We start from the raw sequence: 20,395 nt of genomic DNA, 5'->3' as shown, positions 1-20,395 counted from the left end.
TGGGGAGCTTTGCGAGGTCTGTGGCATTGCCTGGTGTGAAGCGGGTTTTCTCTCTCCCACTCATGGTTTCTTGCAGTGTGTCTGCAGGCTTGCGGAATCTTGATTTCATTTCTCTCTCTGTGGCTGATGACAGTCATAGCTGAAAGTTCAATTAGGCCACTTTTCTGGGTTCTAGTCCATTTGCTTGAACAATGGTTTTCTGAAAAACTCCAAAGAAGACTGCAAACAACTTTTGAGGCATGGCATGAGCTACCGGTGGTCTGCACAGAAACATATCGGCACGAGCAGAAAGCCCAGTGCTTGGGGCCCTCTCAAGATATCCCTCTCTCAGGCAAGGGATAGCCCTCTAATTCCTCCCTATTCCTCTCACCTCCTCCAAAGAAGGTCTCTATCCCTCCTTGACAAGGCTGGCCTTTTCAAATTACTTTGTGCTTGACTTACCTTCAAGTTTACATGCCACTGCTTCAGAGTTCCAGTGAGAGAGTCTGCATGGTGACCCTATTCTCATTGTTGTGGGATTACATGTATTTGGTTATTTTTTTAAGGGAATTCAGACTTCCTCTTTTTCATGGAAGCTAGCTCAAAGTTCCTTAGAAACAGATCCCAAACACGTGAAGTACAAACAACAAAAATACTGATTGCAGTGGGTGTAGTCTACTTATGCAGCAGGGCACCAGCGGCCCCGAAGTACGACTGGCCCACATCAGGAGACTCCTGTCCCTGCCCCCACCTCCGCTGTGTGGGGACATCAGCTATGTCAGTGTTCAAAATGTTCTAAACCATACTAAGGTGGTGCATGGGAAGAGCACAGGCCTGCCAAGTTATCGGGCCCAGCTTTATCCAGTTCTGGCTAATTGACCAATGGTGCTTTGCATGCTGCAGGCTGTAAGCACATAAATATATAAGAAAAAAGCATGAGTCTCATCGTACAGCATGTTGTTGGATGAAAAGTAAAAGCAACATGACAAAGGGGTCAAAGCGCCTTTAATGTTATGGGTCAAAATTGAAATGTGAAATTCGCCAACAATAATGGATTAATTCATCAGCGTGCAAACAATTACAGGGGCAGACCATTTAACTAAAACAAGAACTGACCTGGTGATTAGCCCAGACTGACATATGGGGCAATAGGGCAATGAGTGAAGCGCTGCCACAACATACTTTGGAGAGTCACTTTTCTGGGCCATGTGGAGCCAGTTTGATGAGTTACGCATTTGACTGGCTCGTTAAAATGCACTAATTGCTTCAAAGGTGTTCCCTTGGGCTACTGCAACAGTTCGCCCAAACAAGTAACGATTGTGAGCCCCTGTTGCATTGGAGCATCTTAGTTTTTTCAGCGGCAGTCCCGCGGGTCATTTTGGCTTGTTGCCTACTGGTAAGGACCGAGTTGCACGTTTGGTGGTTTTGTGCCATTAAAGGGAGGACAGTGTGGGACGTGTCCTCTTGGGAGGCCACGGAGCGAGACCTTGCCATCCAGCAATGTCTGCACATGCTACTGACGGATCTCCAAACTGGCGCTGAAGCTCTGCCGCCGCCGCCGCGTGATTGAAAGCCCGGGGGCCTCCAAGGTGCTCATATCAGAAGGCTCCATGACATGGTTTTAAAAACAAAGATGCAACTTAATTGCTCAGGTTACCTTCGGCGTGTTTCTGGGATGACTGCATTGGGATTTGAGAATTTCTAATCAAAGCAAAGAAGGACAACCGCTTGACTAGATGTCAACACAGGAAACGAACGGCCCAAATGTGAATCGTCGTAATAGTGCCAATTGTGTTAACTTCGTACGCATTTTGAATGCTCTGTGTCCTGTTGGTATGCACCAGCAAGAAGACACGACCGTCGCCCTTCTCATAAACTGACGTCCAGCAGTCTTAGTGAGACAGAAGATTAGGGTCTAAAGCGGAAATGCTTCCGAGTGGCTGTCGCTGTAATTCACTTTCACCTTGCCATAGAGGACAAGTAATCAGAACATCCGTCCATTATTGGTGGGGTTTATTTTCACTTCCTCGCCATAGTTCAGGTCTCCAGTCCACTGGGCAGACCTCCAGACGGGGCGGCTGCCATCTCCCGCCTAATCGAGTGCGGGATTATCCTGCCCTGCTAAACTGGAGCCGGCGTCTGGTGCGACGCCTTTCCCGGCCTGCAGCTAATGGGGTGGCAGATGTCTGGATCAAACCCCAGAGCGTGTAGCGCGCTGTGTTTTTAATGATTTGTGGTAAACGTTTTAAGGGAAGACATTACTAAACAGGAGCACGTTTAGGGGCTGATAAATTCGAGGCAGGGGAACAGTGGTCTAAACGCTGCGGTTATTCTCTGATATGCCGCCCAGAGTGGCGTTGCGGGCTTTAAAGCACTTGCCCGAAAACTGACTTTTTAATGAACTCTGCACTTGAGGAATGCACTCCAGTTAAAAAGAAATTCTCCCCGCTTGACTGCAGCAGGTTGCTAAGAAGGATCCCAGCCACCGAGGCCTCTGACAGGCGCTCGTTGCTCTTGTGTGCTTGTGACTCGATTATCAGGCGCACGCGGTGCAGCCAGCGTGCCTCGCCTTCACTTAACCAATAGCCTTGCTCTGCAACAACATGGCAATCTTCAGACGGAGGAAAAAAAACACTGCGGTTCTTCTCCGAAGATTTGCAGCACGTGGCCCAGCTCAGTAGCCAAGTGGCCGCCAGTCATGTTTTAAACTTTGAGACAGTCTTGGCTTTTCGGCCTGCATGACATTGCATTGTGAAATGTGCAATACTTTTTCATTATAAGAAAAGACCACCCTCTGCCCACATGAAAGAAACTATTGGCTAGAAAGCCAGGCCTTGCTGATCCATTGTTGCACGTGGTGTGGCCACATTGTAGGTCTGTAAAGTTTCTGGAAGAGTCATTTACTACAGGTAACTCACAGCTGCATTAATGCAAACGGCAATGGCCGGAGAGCTAAACGGATTAGCAAGGCCAGGTGAGTCCATCACAGGAGGCCCATCTCTTCAGCTGTGCAATTGCGGTATAAAAATCATCAGTCTAAGGTGTATCAATGCAATTTGTTATGTTGATGTCATCAGACATGCAGCTCCCATGCATACCTTGTTACTCAATCGTTGTCCCTGATTCTGTTATTCACACCCCAATAGTAGAACTGTGATGAATCGGACGATCAGGGGTAAACTGGCCCACTGAGCCCTCACCCGCCTAGAAACCAAAACATGACACAATCATAATGGTAAAACAAGGACAATCAAGAGGGATACCTTATTTGCCTTTTGTGGTAATGCAAGCCGAGGGATGGCTGTACTCTCAAGAAGGGTGTGAATGTGAACCAGTGATGACCCAAACAACACCATTTCGCAGTCCAAAATAAAGGGAATGTCCAATCAAGGTTCTATAAAAATCTAAAATTAAATTAAACACACTATCTGACTGTAGTACGAAAACAGATTAGCATACCCAAAAACCAACTCCAGAAGAAAGGACAGAGAAGATACAACAGACTGGAGAAAGTAGCGCTCTGAGCGTAGTTCCAGGGGTGGTAGGTATGGTACTACCATAAAAAGGATATTGGGCTGAAAGCGAACGATTGTCACTTAACCAGTCTCTAGGGTCCAAGGGGACTGTCAGGACAGTTCAGTGTCAACATTACCTGGATTCAGTTCTTGGTGGGCTTACACATCAGAACGATAATGTGAGCTGATCAGGCTCAGTTTGGGCACTTAGGATCATGTGGGCACTGGCAGCAGCAGGCGTAGAGTAAGGACAAATGTGAGTGCTCTGTGCGGCCGGATGGCGGTGGTTCAATGAAGCAGGTCATGTTGGTTCCAAGAACGATTCACAGTTGGCCAGACCAAGTCGGGCTTAGCCTCTCTGATAGGTCAGTAAGTGATGCTCTAGGGGTTTGAGTTGGCAGGCGACAGTTGTCAAAGAGGTAATCGAGGTTGTGTCGATGTGCAATCAATGAGGCAGCAGTTCATGGGCTAACTGTGCTGAGCTGTGGTTGTAATCCCTGGTTAGCGTCAGCGAGTGGCCCTCTGGTGATTTGGTTTGGGTTCTGGCGTTCAGTAGTCGCTTAGTGCCAAGCAGGTGACATGCTTAGCTAGGACACAAAGCAGTTTCAAGCTGATTTAGATGCAGTACAATATTTTGGCTGGTTGTCGGAATGCAGACACCAACACCAGCACATTCCTTATTGTTCAGGATGTGGGGAACATGGAGCGAACAATTCGGTGCAATTGAACAGGGAGCTTCGGCTGGTCTGCCCCTCTTTTTGCCTTGAGGCCTTCACACAGGACTCAAGGATAGGATGCTTCCATTCAGGCTCTGCTCCTCTAGCTTTAATCCCTCGCAGAATGGTTGGTCCTGGTCCACAGCACTGGTCACTCCCAATGTGCCTTGGAAGTGGTTAGAGGACAGATCTTCCTTCTGTCTTGGACAGCTCCTTCTTCACCTCAGGCTGAGGGCTTTTGACAGTGCAACTGTCCCAAAGGAAGTCCAGGTGAGAATGTTCAGAACATCTTTTCAGCCTTAAGGAACCTTGTGAGACCCCTTATTTCAAAGGGACAAGTCTTCAGGTAATTGGTTTATGCTAGATTGTTTTTTGGGACCAATCCCTACTCCTGGCTGGAGTGGACATTCCTCTGTTGATGTCACATCCAAAGTGCTTTGCTCCAGAGGAAATGGAGGGGACAGGAAAGGGAAAGAGAGACAGTGAGAAACAAGATGGTGGAAGACTTCTTTCAGTGTCCAGAGCCCTCCTGCCTTTCCTACTCCTGCCTCCTTCCCCCCTCTGACAATAAAGAACCTTGGACTTGCAGCAACCTGGTGTGAGGCTATTCCTCCAGAATGTGTGTGCTCCTTTGATAGCTGGGCCCAGGAAAGCTTCCTGCTGTGCAGCTGTCTGTGCTCTGTGGGAGGGTATTACCAGCCCTTCAAAGGGGATCAAAGTGAGGCTGGGTTCTAAGGGTTTCTGTTCTTCTGTTTGGCAGTATCGGTCTGCCTGACCCGAATACACATTCCGTTCCACACCAGAGCTGAATCACCGTAGCTCATACATGTTCAATATCAATTTGGATGTGGGGGCCATGATCATAAGTAGCTTTTCTTAGTATTCTAGTAGTATTCTTAGAGATTACCCTGCCACCAGTATGGGGTACTCATGATCATCACATGATCATCACAGTTTTGATTCAGGGGGCATATCCATCACTCAAAACGAACATCCCTACCAATTAATGCCCCATTACAACGGTCCCCTTCCTTCTGAAAATCCTAGACCATGCTGCCTACCTTCAAATTCAAGAACATCTAGAAACAAACAATCTCTTAGGTCTTCGCCAATCGGGCTTCCAACCTATACATGGCACAGAAAAGGCACTCCTTGACCTTAAAAACCAAATGGACGCCATAATTGACAATGGTAACCTAGCTATCCTACTTCTCCTAGACCTCTATGCAGCCTTTGATTTAGTGAACCACAAAATACTCTGTCGTCACTTATCCAGCACTGCCCAATTCTCATCAAACCTATCTCATGGATAGAATCCTTCCTCTCAGAGCATACAATGAGAGTGTTCTCTAACATAGCAAACGCGGCCCCAGCCCCAGTTCTCTGTGGCGTGCCCCAAGGATCTTGCGTGTCACCAACTTTGTATAACATTTCTACCAAACCTCTGTTTGACCGTCTAGATGAACTTGGAGTGTCTTACACTAATTACGCGGACGACAGGCAGATCCTATTGGACCTCTCAGGAGACTACGACAAAGACTCCACTATTCTCACTAATCTCTATCAAATGATCCAATCTTGGAAGGCCCAACATGAACTCTGTCTAAACGATGATAAAACAGAGTTACTATTGGTTGACACACAAACAAGCCTAAAAAAACTCAACCCCAGATACACATTTGTCATTATAGATGGGAACACTATCACTGTCTCGAAAGAAGTCAAAACCCAGAGCGTTTACCTGAACTCGTCATTAACCTTAACTAGACAAGACAACGCAACTGTCTCATCAGCATCCTACCCCGCTAAACTCATCAACGCATGTAGATCATACCTCTCACCTGACTGCTGCCTGGCCTTAGCCAGAGCCCTCATCCTGTTGAAACTCGACTATTGTAATGTTCTGTTTGCTGTTACCTCGACCAGTAGCATTAAAAAACTTCAGGTCACACAAAACAATGCCCTCCGAGATGCCTTAAACATCCCCAGAAGAGTGCATATCTCTGAAATAAGATACAATGCACATTGGCTGCCGGACCAGGAAGAATCAGATTAAAAACATTGGCCATAACCCATAAATGTCTAACCAACACTGCACCCAAATATCTCACCAACCTGCTCACCCAAACTACTAAGCCTACACACGCTACTTCAACTTACCTTCTCACTGTGCCCACATTCAAAAGAACCAAAGCTTCCCAGTAGTAGCAGCAAAAAGTTAGAACACTCTCCCTCCAGCCATTAGATCTGATCCTTCCCACTCATCATTCCGCAGAAAACTCAAAACTTGGCTCCTCTCACTGAATCTGTAGTATCCCCACCTTTGCTGCAACCACCACACTGCCAACTATAAATTTATCCTGCTTAACTGTACTGAGAACTAGCACTGAGAAGCCTCATATTGTAAATTGTATATTGCAATCTGTATGTATTGTAATTTCTGTAAAACTGTACTTGAAAATATAATGACCGTATTAAATGTTGCCTGTGGTAACACTACTAAATGTTTTTACCTTGTATCTCCAGCACCCAGATACCTACGGGATAGGCGCACTCTGCAAATGCTAAATAAATAAATAAATATCTTAAATGCTGCTTCTGTGCTGCAGTGACTTGGCTGTCTCTTTAGCGGTCAAGTGAGCATCTTGTAAAGGTCAAACCTGCTATGTGCCACAAGCAGAGCGGTTGTTGTGTATCAGGCTCCTGAGACAGCAGGGCACAAGTGCACTATGTTTTTGGCATGGAGTTACTACAAAGGGGGTTCTGGTTAGCAGATTACCCCTTTGGAGAAGGAATCACCCACATCATGTTATGTACTAATACAAATCAAAAAAGCCAGGGCTTTGCACTCATGCCAGATGGCAGTTCCACACAAGAACTCAAGTGGATGTTCTCTAAGCAAGTCATATTTTCATCCCGAATTTGCACAATGTGCTACACTGTTTTCATGCAGTTTCATTGTGGGTCATTTTCTTTATGGTGTAGAATTAAAAGCATAAATAAAAGACATGCATAAAATTGTTATACATACTCTTTACATACTTTTATGCATTCAATGATGTGTTATTGTGGTACAGGGCCATGGAGTGGAATTATTGCTTCCCCACTCCATCCGCTCCACCGCACACATCCACATGTATTACCAGCAGCATCCAATTTTCATGCAGGTGGTTATGAATTGGATTGCTTTTTACACCTGCTCACACCAGGCGGATTCAATAGGAATCCATTGTAAATCCTTTGTTCCATACTTAAATGGCAGGCAACATTTAGACGGTCTGCAATCCAAAGTGCAAAAACAAGAAGAAAGGTGATTTGGCCAGCTTTTACACAATTTGTTTAGCACTTTGTAGTGCAAATGATACAAGTTTCACACAGGGGACCTTTTCACACTTAAATGAAAAAGCTCCACTGCACACAATTTATGAGGTCTCACAAAATTACCTAGCATAATGTTTTCCTGACACCATTGAAATGTGATCAATACACAGCATTATTATGTCCCATATGGTGTTCTTTCCTAAATAAAACAGTATCTCCTGTGTCTGCCCTTTTAGCATGCACACCTGATGCAGGTTTCCTGCATCACTATACTGCAGACGATGTCTATGCAAAGGTGTGACCCACCCATGCAAGCTTCCTTTTGACCTTTACACACACACACACGCGCACACACCTGAAATGTGAGCTGAAGCAGGCTTTTAACAAAGTTGACAATTGACAATTTAATTAGGGCCTTCTCAGAATGCAAAATGCTCCAAATGTTTTCTATAGTCCATGTATGTACTGTAAAATGGGTGTTGTTTGTGAAATGTTCACGCTAGGGCCGGCTTTATGTAAGGGGCGTGGAAAGCACACAAGATGCAAATCCAGCAAACAGGCCTACTTTTTGGCTCTGTCTCTGGCTGCCCCCCGTCATTCACCGGCATCCCAGAGGACAATGTCAGGCTATTTTAAAAGGGACATGAGGGGCTCTGGAACACGCCCTGAGAGTATTAGGGCAGTGCTGGCAATTCAGGTGCCTGTGATGGTGCCCCCAAATGAAGTACATGTAATGGGTCACAACATTGTTGAAGCAGGTGCTCTCGTCATAATAGGGTCAAAGAAATCAATCAGGATTTGAGAGCTTGTATTATTGGTCACTCCACTTAAAGGTGAATTGGAGCTGGATTAGAGTTGAGAGAAAGCATTCATTAACGGGCTGTTTATCCCTGTATAGACTCACCAGAGCATTGATAAGGTGATATTTTCCTGATACTGTCAATGTATTAGGCCGTGCAAGCTGTATTACCTATTCATTTGGATGTTTCAAAGTTAATTATCCATATCATATAATAGAAGCAAGTCATATGTTTTTCTTCTCAATTTGATCCTGTCTATTTTTGCTTCCATAGGGAAACCCCTACATGTGCAACAACGAATGTGATGCAAGCACCCCGGAGCTGGCACATCCGACCGACTTGATGTTCGACTTTGAAGGCCGAAATCCCTCCACGTTCTGGCAGTCCATCACGTGGAAAAACTACCCTAGACCTCTTCAGGTGAACATTACTTTGTCCTGGAACAAAACGATTGAGCTGACAGATAACATTGCCATCACATTTGAGTCCGGCCGCCCCGAGAAAATGATCCTGGAGAAGTCACTCGACTATGGCAGAACCTGGCAGCCCTATCAGTTTTACGCAGCAGACTGCTTAGACGCTTTTCGCATGGAACCCAAATCCGTGAAGGACCTATCTCACCACACGGTACTAGACATTATTTGCACGGAGGAGTACTCGACGGGATACGCGGCCCATGCTAAAACCATTTCTTTTGAGATCAAAGATAGGTTTGCGATTTTCGCTGGACCCAGGCTTCACAACATGGCTTCCCTCTACAGTCAGCTGGACACCACCAAGAACCTTAGAGATTTCTTTACTGTCACAGACCTGAGGATCCGACTCCTGAGGCCAGCCACAGGGGCAACATTTGTAGATGAGCAAAACCTAGCACGCTACTTTTACGCAATATCAGACATAAAGATTCATGGACGGTAAGAATGCATGTTTTCTATAGGCATGGTATAGCTTTTTTGGATGGAAGGGCGTGATATTCTTTGATAGGTATGGAAGGAGTATTGCTTAATTAAGTCATGTCCCAGATTTATATTGTGACATTTTCTAATACTAATATGTTTTGGGAGTTCTGGAAGTGTGGCCTGTTGTGGATTGTTTCATTTGATATATTTAAATTGGTTTGCATTGAATGATCTTGATCAGCCTTCCGTGTGGGAAAGGACAAACGGTCAAGGGACAAGGTGTTGCTTTAGCAGAGTTCCGGGTAATCAGAATTTCCCACTGCAGACGAGGCTGCATTTACATATTCAAAGGGTGGAACCTTACCACATTATAGGAATTATAAATACATGCCTAACAGTATTAAAGAGGTTAAATTAGCAAAACAAGCCAATTAGTTAACTGTACTCACCATTCCACACATGTTCCATGTGCCCATCGATTACTCCACCAAGTGATGAGAGACAACTGTTTGAAAGTGCTTGGCCATTGTGGGATAAACTGACTTTATCGCTGAACTCCCGCCCTGTTCTTCCCCGCACCGATTCCAATCGCTGCTATGGTTATTTGCATTCTCACTCATTAGCCAAGGGACTGATGACTCTGCAGCTGTGGCCTGCATTTTCAAGGTGGTATGATGCCTGCTCTCGCTCATTGTTTTCTTCTACCACTGAGCCCATGTTCAACTCCTACCAACTCAGATACCTGCTGCCCACAAACTCCTCTGGACCTGGAAATGTGTCCTGTGCAGGAGAGCTCTCTAACCTAAAGTTACAGCATCTTACATATTCTTCAAAACACCTGATCTCTCTTTCCTTAACTTTGCCTCCTCTCTGGCCTTTATTCCATGCAATGTAAATGCCTCATATCCAGTCAGGCCAAGAGGTCCCATCCTTTCCAAAAAATATGATGGATCTTCTACTGTCACACTGATGCATGGTATATCCTCTTCTGCCCTGTGGAAGATCTACACCACCTTTGTTTAACATTTGACAAGATATGTTCAACCCCCTTTGTGATCAAGCTCCTCTCCATGGCACCCTTTGGTATTATTGCCACCATATACCTTTTCTACGAGGATACCTTTTCTTAACTGCCAGCACTGTGGTATTCTTTGCCATGGCTAATTTTCCTTGCCACAGCCCACCATAGTATTTGTCTACAGGTGTATAATTAATATTAAGGCTCCTGTTTATTTGTATTATATTGTCAGATATCTCCATCCTTTTTCACGTTTATTTTAATTATATTGTTTGTTATGGACATTGTTTATGTTTGTTTCTCTAAAAGGTTTTGCCAAATCAAGTGTTCTAGTTTTATTTGTATTTGCTGAGTCGCTTTAGTTTTCGAGGAATGTCCATATGGGGAGCAGAAGAAATGTATTTTTCTAAAAGCCAATTGTACACGATAATGCAGATCTCCATTGGACATTAAATGATGCCAGTCTTCACAAGGGATGCAAGCAAAAGTCAATAGCCACCCATCCAGTAACTGATATGGCCAGTTTCAACAAGGCAAGTAGCAGGCATGATAATTATATGTCCGGCAGACAGCACACATGGTCAACGGTGACATACCAAAATATAGTACCATGATTCCCCACATGCCAAACAGCAGATATGGATAGAAGCATATCAAGTAAGAGTATTGTAATTGAGGGCATTTGTCATAATAGGTATAGACAGCACCATGTGCCCATTAACAAGGGCAGCCGTTCCCTGCATGCCAGTAGTATGTTTGGCAAGTTTCATCCTGTCCAGTATCACTTTGGATTCGTGCCCCTGTTGAGCATTAACATTCCTGGCCAGTGACCACTTCACCAATAAGAGGTATTTCCATTCCCCTCATTCCCAACAAGTGGTATTGGCTTTCACAAAATGACTTGCATCAGATAGAGTTAACCCCCATATTGTCCTGTAGTAGAGATGCGTTGCAGCATTAGGCAGTGTTCACATTAAAAACACGGCCAGGTCAGGTCCGGTACCACAATGTGTGCCATACTCCAGTGCTTGTTCGTACATTGACTTTTTTCGATTTTTTATGCATTTAAACAATACTCCCAGACAAAAAAGTATATAATTCCATATATATTTAATTTTAACGGCAACGCGAATGCAGGCCTATTCAGGTCACGAGTCAAAGGGCCATTTGGCCTACCTCTCACTCAATAAGGTCGGATTTGATGTTTGCACAGCCCCGAATGATCCCCACTGTGGCCACTCAGTAGATGGCACCCTAAAGGGCTGGTTAAATTCGTCTTATCGAAGATCTGACCCTGAAGTGAAACCATCATTGACATTTTCAGGCAAACCCTTTATTAGACATGTCTTCCTTAAAGTGCAGCATTTCCCCGCCCCCATAATTCTGAAGTCTTAATTCCACCATAAACAAAGACCCATTCTAACCAGTGCATTGCTCCATTGTTTCACCCTGGTCGCTGGCGCTCACAATAGAAAGTGTCATACTATCACCGGTCTTTCTAGTGGACCCCTCAAAGTATCAGATAGAGACTCTTTATTTATTTATTTTGTATTACTGGCATCTTGCTTCATCCCTCTCCCAGCACCTTTTTTACCATTTGAACCAGTCTGGACAAACCCAACTGCTCACATTATCCTCTTGTTCGGCAAGCTAGATGGAGATGATATGCATATCCCTCAGGAATATATAATTATCCAGATTTTGCCAAATTAGTCAATGCCCTTTTCATCCACACCCAGGTCATAGAATGTGTCAAAGTAGCCTCAAGTTCATAGTGAATAGCTGATGACAGCCCTATACCCTCTGCCAGCTGTATTACTTCATGGCACCCACTGAGAAGAAGTCTTATCATTAGGGTCTGCACCTGTTCCTTTCCCACTGGGTCCAGTCCCGGCCTGTGTATCCTCAGAGAAACCCACCATTCATAGTGCCACCCATGCCCCTCATCCTTGACCCCTTAAAATAATTGCTGTCAGATCACTAATACTGAGGCCTGCATACTGGATTGAAGTGGTCTACTCTCACCCAGCCCTCCTGCGTGGCTATTGCATGAATCCTTCCAGAGGGAGTTTGTTCCCTTTACTTCTTCCAATGTTCCTCTGGCACAATGTGGGTACCTGCCCAGGTCCTGGGCGTCAGAACATTCCGAGCTCAGTTCATAAACGCCTCCATGCCGTTCACATGGCTGCAACTTCCATTAGCTATGTAGACTTCTCAACACTAGCCAGGGATTCTTATTGCCAGTAGTATCGCCAGCCTTCCCTCTGCAGATCCAACACGCCCAGTGGAAGGGGGTCCATCCACTTGTAAGCCCAAGGCCTAATGTCTCTCAAAGGTGATTCTTAACAACGGAAAAAGCTTCAGCTGTGTTGCTGTTCATTAGATGCTCAGGGCAAATTTCACCACCAATAGCCTCGTTATGTGTATGGCTGTAATGGTAAAAACATGGTACTTGAAATACCTCACATTTGTATAAGACTACCTAATTATTAGTTGTGAGCTAATGGGATTAACCACCTGAGGTACCTAGAAAGTACTTCATCAGTTAAATAGCCCATATTTAGCCAATGTAGTGCATTCTTTTTGTCTCAGAAGTTAAATATCCCAAGAGTTTCCAAATCCATATTAGGTGGTATTTTAAAGCAAGAATGTGCTGAAAATCGCACATGATCTTACCATTACCACCATACTCATAATGGGGGCCCACATAGTTAGGTTAGGCCAGCACGTTGATGTTTGCAAGGCTGCCTTCCAGAGCTACCAACAACACAATAAACACAATGGATGTCCATTTCAACTACAAGGGCAAACAAGGACATTGCATTCCAGGTTTGCTTCAGACATCTTCTGCACCTGCCAAATCATTGGCCTTTCTAATTAGCTCCCAAAGTACTTCTATGCACTAAAGCCCATTTCAACTCCCATCGAGGCTCCTCCACACCCCGGTGGTGGCACACAGGATGGTATGACAAAAGTGGGATAATTTGAGCCATGACAATATTGCCTTCATGTTTGAAAATGAAGTTAAAAGCAATCAATGGAATACATATATACCGTACCTGAATTTACGTGCATTTAGTGTACAATTAGGTGTTTTTAAACAATCACGACGCATGTCGACATAATATGCGTGCGGAATACATTGACATGTAACCACTAGTCTGTCTAGTCAAAGTGTCTTTGTAGGATAGGTTTGTTGTATTCAGAGGCTTGTATACTGGTGTAGATTTCTTTGTCTGGTTTATTTATGTCGTGGGGTGTCTTGAAATGATTACCTTCATTATCACTGTTTATATCTATGATAATGTATCATAACCTCATGAATTTTTACATGAGGATATTTTACAGATGAATACAATTTATTAAATTGTATTGTGTGTAAATACATCAAATTGCTGCTGAAAAGAATCAAGAATGCACAGGGACCTTGTTTTGCTACGTGTGAAAATCAGCTTAAGTCAACATGTTATTTGAAATGTAGTCTTACAAGTAACAATAACAGCAGCAAAATTGATAAAATGAATAACAATGTACACATACAGACACTAATCATTATTACCACACTACATTGGAATACAATTCAGGCCTTTGACCAATCAGTTGAAGTGCAAATGTGCAACATCCATACAACGGATGACTTAAAGTCAAAGTGTGTTGCGCATTGCATAAGCACTTATAATACTAGAGAATTACAACACTAATTGCTTATCCTCTACAAGCTTCTTGACTCTTCATTTATATGTAATTCCATAAAATTACATCCATCCTATAAATACACCTCTTGGGTACAGAAAATGATTTGTGCATTGCAAGATCACTGATAATAATATACGATTCCAATATGGACCACCCAACCTCTACTAGATTCGCCAAGGATAATTTGCATGTAATGCTGCGATACTGTATCCAACCAAAAACGGTAGCTCTTTGGATACTGGATACATGGCAAAAGCAAATTACTTACCTAGAATAAATCTTTCTTATGGAAGCATGCTTCAAAAATAAAAAAAATAATGTAAAAAATCACTGTAGGTTATACAGTAAATTTACAAAGAAGTTAAGCATGAAATACATGTTTGACCCCAAACATATTCAGTCATGGCTTCAAGATTCTACATCTCTGAACAGCATAGAGTTGGCAACAACACATAACACGATGTAAAGTTTCCTTCACATCCACTGCAACACAAACATACACTAGAAAACAGCAGGCTCCATTTATTTGTAATAGTAGCCAATGGGCGGATTCTAAAGGCAGTTTACCAAATAAGGTGCATGCAAAAAGCGGTTAACTGAGCTGAAACCTCACCCGTAATCATACTATATTCATGGGATAAAGTTCTCACAAAAAGCTTCTCTAAAGAAGCCTCTGCAAACTTACAAGTATAAGCATCTTTAACTCTTAGCTTAGTTGCTGAGGTCCTGGGTTTGGGGTTCTATCAAATATCAGTGAAATGCATGGCAATTGACCGCTTCTTTGTACGGGTCACTCATGCTAATGTCTTTGTGCCTTCCGTAATCTGGACATTGATCAATTCTCTGCTTAATCATGCGAGGGTTCACCCATATGCATACCTAGCACAAATCGGTCTGTCACCTGTGATTAAATGAATGCCTCCTGATCTAGCCACATGCGCAATGGCTTCTAGGAGGGACTGTTTGGGAGTTCCAAGATATTCTTCATAAAAAGATTCTCTGTCGCTAGTAACTTCGGAACAGGTCAGTAGAACCATAACGTCTTTCCTGCATCTTGTAGTCTCGGGAGGATAGCTCAGCGGCAACTTGCGCAATTTAGTAGCAAGACGACATGGAGCAACACAGGTACGATGCCCGGGTCCGCGCTTAGAAACCTCTGGGTATTAAGCGTATTATAAATAACCTATCCGATAACCTATCAGATACCCCAAAGTAGGGGAGACTGCACTGTTCCCAAAAATTTTGCACACATATACCCTCGCGATTTGGCTCAGTGTAAAAAAGCAGAGTAACATAATGAAACCTATGCAGGACTGAGATATAACGGTTTAGGTTCAACATACTCTTCCAGATTTGCTTATGCCATGTACAGCACTTTTTAAACCTAGTCCTTAGATAGTCATACATAGTGACTGCTTAATGATCTCTCTCCTTAATGTGCAAGGATAACTTCCATTGTTTCTTCCTTCTTGTCAGAGAGCAGATCATAAATTGAATGTCGACATAATGTATTTCTAGGCCTTTATCAGAGCAACATTTGTAAAATGTATACATATGTTCCCTCGACCAAACTCCACCCCCCCCCCCCCCCCGGGCTGTTAGAATTAAAGCATGGCATCATCCAAAATGCCAATCCCCCTCCCCAAAGAAACAGCGTCTTTAGAAATCTGGGCAATCAGACTGGCCAAGATGTCAATATCAAGGCAGAGAAATACTAGGGTCAGTACACAGCTCTGTCTGACCACTTTTGCACAATAACAGGGTAATTTAATCCCTGCTCATGCCCCATCTAACTGATTCTAAGTTGCTTTTACACAGCTCTTTCATGGCCCATACTAGCAGATCCTTCATTCCTTGGGCTGCCAGGGTTTACCACGGGTCGCTATTGGGTACCCCACTGAATGCCGTCCACAGGTCTACAAAGCAGGTCCTTGAAAGGAATTCTCCATTATTGCTGGAAGAATATGCACCTATGCAAATCAGGCTTCCCCTTTTATCCAATAAAGTTCTATTCCCAGTTGGATTATGGTGGCTGCTTGGTGCCACATCGTTCCTGTACATGATTTTAGGATAGTTACCGCTGCACTGTGCACTGCTCTCGTACATAACTTCCGAAGGCCTTAGCATTTCCTTCCTTGCCCACCTTCACTCCCTAAGCATCTGCACTGGAATCAAAGTAAGGCCTCGCTTGATAGTGGCTTATGCTGGAATTGATTGAAATCCAGTTTGCCTCAAAAGTTTCCATTCCTAAGCAGGGGCAACATAACATTTGACCCTGTCTGCTGCTTAATGTGCATTTAAAACAATTGGTGTGTGTGTACAGAAAGGTGGCTGCAATTAATCACATGACGTGTGTGTGTGTGCGCGCGTGCGCGCACGTACACACATTTAGGCATACGCTGCAGTGTTTATATGCTAGACATAATTGCAAAGGCATTGAAATCCGAGGGAAACGGATGTTACTTAAGATAGGCAGAATGATCGTCAGCTTTCGTTCAGCAGCATTGATCAAATTATAAATATATCGTTTCTATTGTCATTTTTGAATACTTATTTATTTATTTAGGATTTTTGATAACCTCCCTCTAGCTTCAATATGCAAAAATCACATTAACTACACAAGATTCATGATGAGCCACAGGCGAGGTAAAATGTGTCTGTGAGTGGCATGCTTCTTTGAAAGGTGCCTGTCTTTGGCTGGAAATGTAACACTAACTGGGCACAGTCTATAAAGGTAAAACATTCTTCTGAACTGTTGCTTCTAATTTTTCAAATGTAAAAATGAAAGTAGGCTTGTGAAAATCTGCATGTACACAGTATCTGCATTTGTCTAAATTCTGGGGTGAAATTGCACCAGAAAGGAATGCAGGTGGGCCATGTTGAGTTTAGAATTTCGTGGAAAATCTAGATATTGACCACAAATACTGGAAAAGAGCGTCATTACAAAACAAACACAACATCATCTTGACAAAAAAACAGTTAAAATCCACAGTTATATATCAATTGTGTTGGCCTATGTGCATGTTGGCTGCACGGCTACTTTCACCCTTCTCCTTCCCTTTTGCATCAAGCAATATCTCTGACACACTCCTAAATTTCAAATTCCTCTTAGGTGCACGATGCCGCATGCCCTTAATCCCGAAACTCCTGTAATCCCTTCTTATCGCCTCGCTTGCTGTGTCTTTGCACTTTATTAATGGATCAGCTTGGCACAGTCTCCTACGCCGGCTTCCTATTTACAGACACCGCTTGGTGTCTGCGCTACTTTATTTCATTGTGAGGTTCACACATAAAAAGCAGATGCATGAAACCCCATCATAGTGTGAGTGAGAAAAGGCCCCACTGAGCCATGAAAATAAAGCAGGGACCATGGAGCGGGACTAGAAGATTAGTGTGTTGTTTGAGGTTATATGCTTATCAGCGTGCGTAAATGACAGAGTCGGCGTTGTGAGAAGCTCTGCTCTTGATCGTCTGTCCGACATGTTTCGGTTGCAATTTATTTTTTCATTGCGGAACGTAAAATAAGTGCCTGTCCAAATACAGATATGTAGATACACTAGCAACAATGGGCTCAGCCAAGTCTAGGTCATTGGCGCATCGGCCTGGGGGGCTACAGCAGATAGTGGTGGCTTATAGGAATTGCTTTTGGATACTTTTTGTAATTTAAGAGTTGAATTCCTAATTGAGACTCCTGCCTGATCCAGCTGACTAGTTTGGAATCTTCATCTAGTTCATGACGGAGACGGAGCTCATGACATCATTATATAAATTAGTCGTACAGACTGCCCAGCAATAGGCGAGGCCACCACTGGGTCACGATTGTTGCACATGATCTGGTACCAGTGGTGGTGGTGCCTTAAATATCTACTGGTGGTAGGCTCTCCATGACACCACTATTGGAAAGGACAGTGGGTGCATTTCCACCACTGGTCTTTCCTGGGTTCATTTGGCACCGCCCACTTGCTCAGCCAGAATGATATACCGATTCAGTATTATTACATGCTCTGGAAAGCACCAAAACCCTTCCCTGTTTCAGATCTGCTTACAGCTGCTCGCAAGTGGGTGGATCTTGAGGAGGGCACCCATCTGCTTTGCTCTGACCCAGGCTGCGCGCGGGGTGTTATCGGATCCCCTGCCCCCACTAGTGAGAGAACACAGAGACTCCACATCGCAGGTTGAAATACCACAGAGTCCCCTGCATAAGGCAACCGGTTCTAAGTGCTGTAAACAACTTTATTTTAAAAGTTTTTATTTTTTGACCAGAATTCAGTACACTTTTTTTTTAATTATGCCCCCCCTACATTCTCCTTACCAACCCCATGCCCCCAACTCCCAATCTTCAAACACCCCAACTTCTACTTTCCTACCAGCACATACCCATATATCTATAATACATGTTTTAAAAGCGGTTCCAATTCTGGTTGAACAAAGGTGCATGACCAAAATAAAAACGTTTTATATGAAGTTGTTGAAAACACGGGATACAAAGCAGTTTCCACTGGACAGAAATGACAGTACAGGAGGGTAGCACAGCTCCTGGGTGTGTTTTCCCCAGCCACCCTATCGAAGTGGTATTTGTGTTTGTAATGTCTCGATCTGGGGCTTAACACTGACAAACAGAGAGCCCCACCCCCTTCTCAGACAGTGTTTCTTCCCTAATAAGACCGTAAGATTTTACTAACATATTTGGGTGGGTTATTTTCCTCTACATTTTCGGATTCTTCTAATTGATTTGGAGGATGTTGTGCTCTGCTGTGCGGGGGTTGTGGGTTTCTTTCATAGCTTGTGCCTTCGAGTTGGTTTCATATTTTCTGAACTGGTAAAGTAGGATTTAACTGCTGCTGGTTTCCATGCGCCACTGAAAGCTCGTTTACACCTCACCCAATTGGCCTGCTCTGTTTTAAGCTTGGATGGTCTATGATGCATAGCCTGCTATTGCGTTACCTTTCTTCCGGCACGTCTAATCATTTACTAGGAAGTGACCTTAGCTATAGCTGTGTTTCCCCTTCATTTTACTAAAGAAGCATCAGACTGTGTTTCAGGCAACGGCTCTGTATTCACTGCTGTGGTTGAAGTGTTTCACGCATGCTGGAAAAGCAAAGCACTTACTGAGCGGGCCATACATCATCTGTCCACCGTGACAGAGCATTGTGCACTGATACTATGCTCTGAAAAGCTGATAAGTAGGAAGAGGGAACGAAGATGGAAAATGTCTTTGGGGCCGTCTGACAGCATCTTCATGTATCTGTTTCAGCTGTTTTCCATGCAGGGAGTGGAGTATTTCTTACATGGGTCACAGTATGTGCTACCTTGGCTAATGGCTCCACTTTTGGTTTCAATCTTCTTTTTAAAAGTCAGTTGTTTTACTTCCTAATAAACATGGGGTTTCTGTCCTAGTTGTTTATATTTTTTGAGGTTCTTCTACTTTAGTTCTGTTTTGTGGTGGTGTTACTTCTGTAAAGGTTGTTTTTGCTGGGTTGCTTCTGTGCAGTAGAACCTGGAGTGTATCAAGTGCTAGACTGGGATTACCACAATAACTGATTTCAAGCCCAAATAACTGGATAGACTCAAAGAATATGTCAAAATACTACTCTATTATCAGTTCAATCCTTGCACAGGTTTTCTGCATATACATCCGTGTTCTAGTTTTTGAATGGTGCCAAAATGCACATACTAAAAATAGTCATATAACTTAGTCATAACTTGACAAAATCCATTCAGACTTTGCACGAACATTCAAGGTTGGGTCTATAATCTTTCTGCTAACTTTTCTGTAGATTTGTCAAAAAACGGCAAAAAAGTTATAAGCCATCTAAAAATGTTGAGACCCCCTCTAATTTTGCCCCCTCTTGGCAAAATCATGTCTATTGTTTAGGCAACCCAGCTCCATAATAATAAACAGGAAGACAAAATGTTGCAATAGTTATTCACCACATACAAATTATGAGCTCAAGTGCAAGTGCAACTCATTCACAGTCATTTTATAAATAATGTGCAAATCCTTGACGAGTTCACATGCAAATGTGCGGGACAGAAACAGCAGCAAATATTACAAAGTAATCTAAAGAGTAATACATCCTTCTGAAAGATAATTAATCAACTAGTCCTGTGCAAGTAGGCGTAATTTCCAAAAATTCATAAATATTAACAATTTAAACTCAAGTGGGAGAAAATAAATTATTTTGTTAATACCATGTGCAAAAATGTGCATCAATGACATTCCATCAAGTATTTAACATATTTAAACACAAAGCACAGAATGCACAGAAACCTAGTTCAAAAAGACATGCAATTCCTTGTCACCATGGTGTCCATTAGCTTTCATAGTTCTTATTTGAATGATCAACTTTGACTCAAATTGATGTAATTTCAGTTTTCTTTTTCCTTTCTGTTTATGTTCTGTAATATGCACTAGGGCACCAAACTACACCTCTTTACTGACTGTCTTTAG

General features: G+C 43.4%; 1 protein-coding gene across 12 annotated transcripts in view; it reads left to right on the top strand.

Annotated features, from left to right (window-relative positions):
• The window catches only part of NTNG1 (netrin G1), a 978,539-nt gene that overhangs the window by 293,297 nt on the left and 664,847 nt on the right, over positions 1-20,395 (top strand). For all 12 annotated transcript variants that reach the window (XM_069641887.1, XM_069641883.1, XM_069641882.1 and 9 more), the window contains exon 3: positions 8,605-9,245. In XM_069641887.1, coding sequence (XP_069497988.1) covers positions 8,605-9,245 — 641 coding nt within the window. The remainder of the gene's footprint in view (positions 1-8,604; positions 9,246-20,395) is intronic.

The sequence above is a fragment of the Ambystoma mexicanum genome, chromosome 1q (assembly GCF_040938575.1).
Source record: "Ambystoma mexicanum isolate Mex_15411 chromosome 1q, UKY_AmexF1_1, whole genome shotgun sequence".
Classification (NCBI taxonomy): domain Eukaryota; kingdom Metazoa; phylum Chordata; class Amphibia; order Caudata; family Ambystomatidae; genus Ambystoma; species Ambystoma mexicanum.
This window is presented reverse-complemented; position numbering and strand designations above follow the sequence as displayed.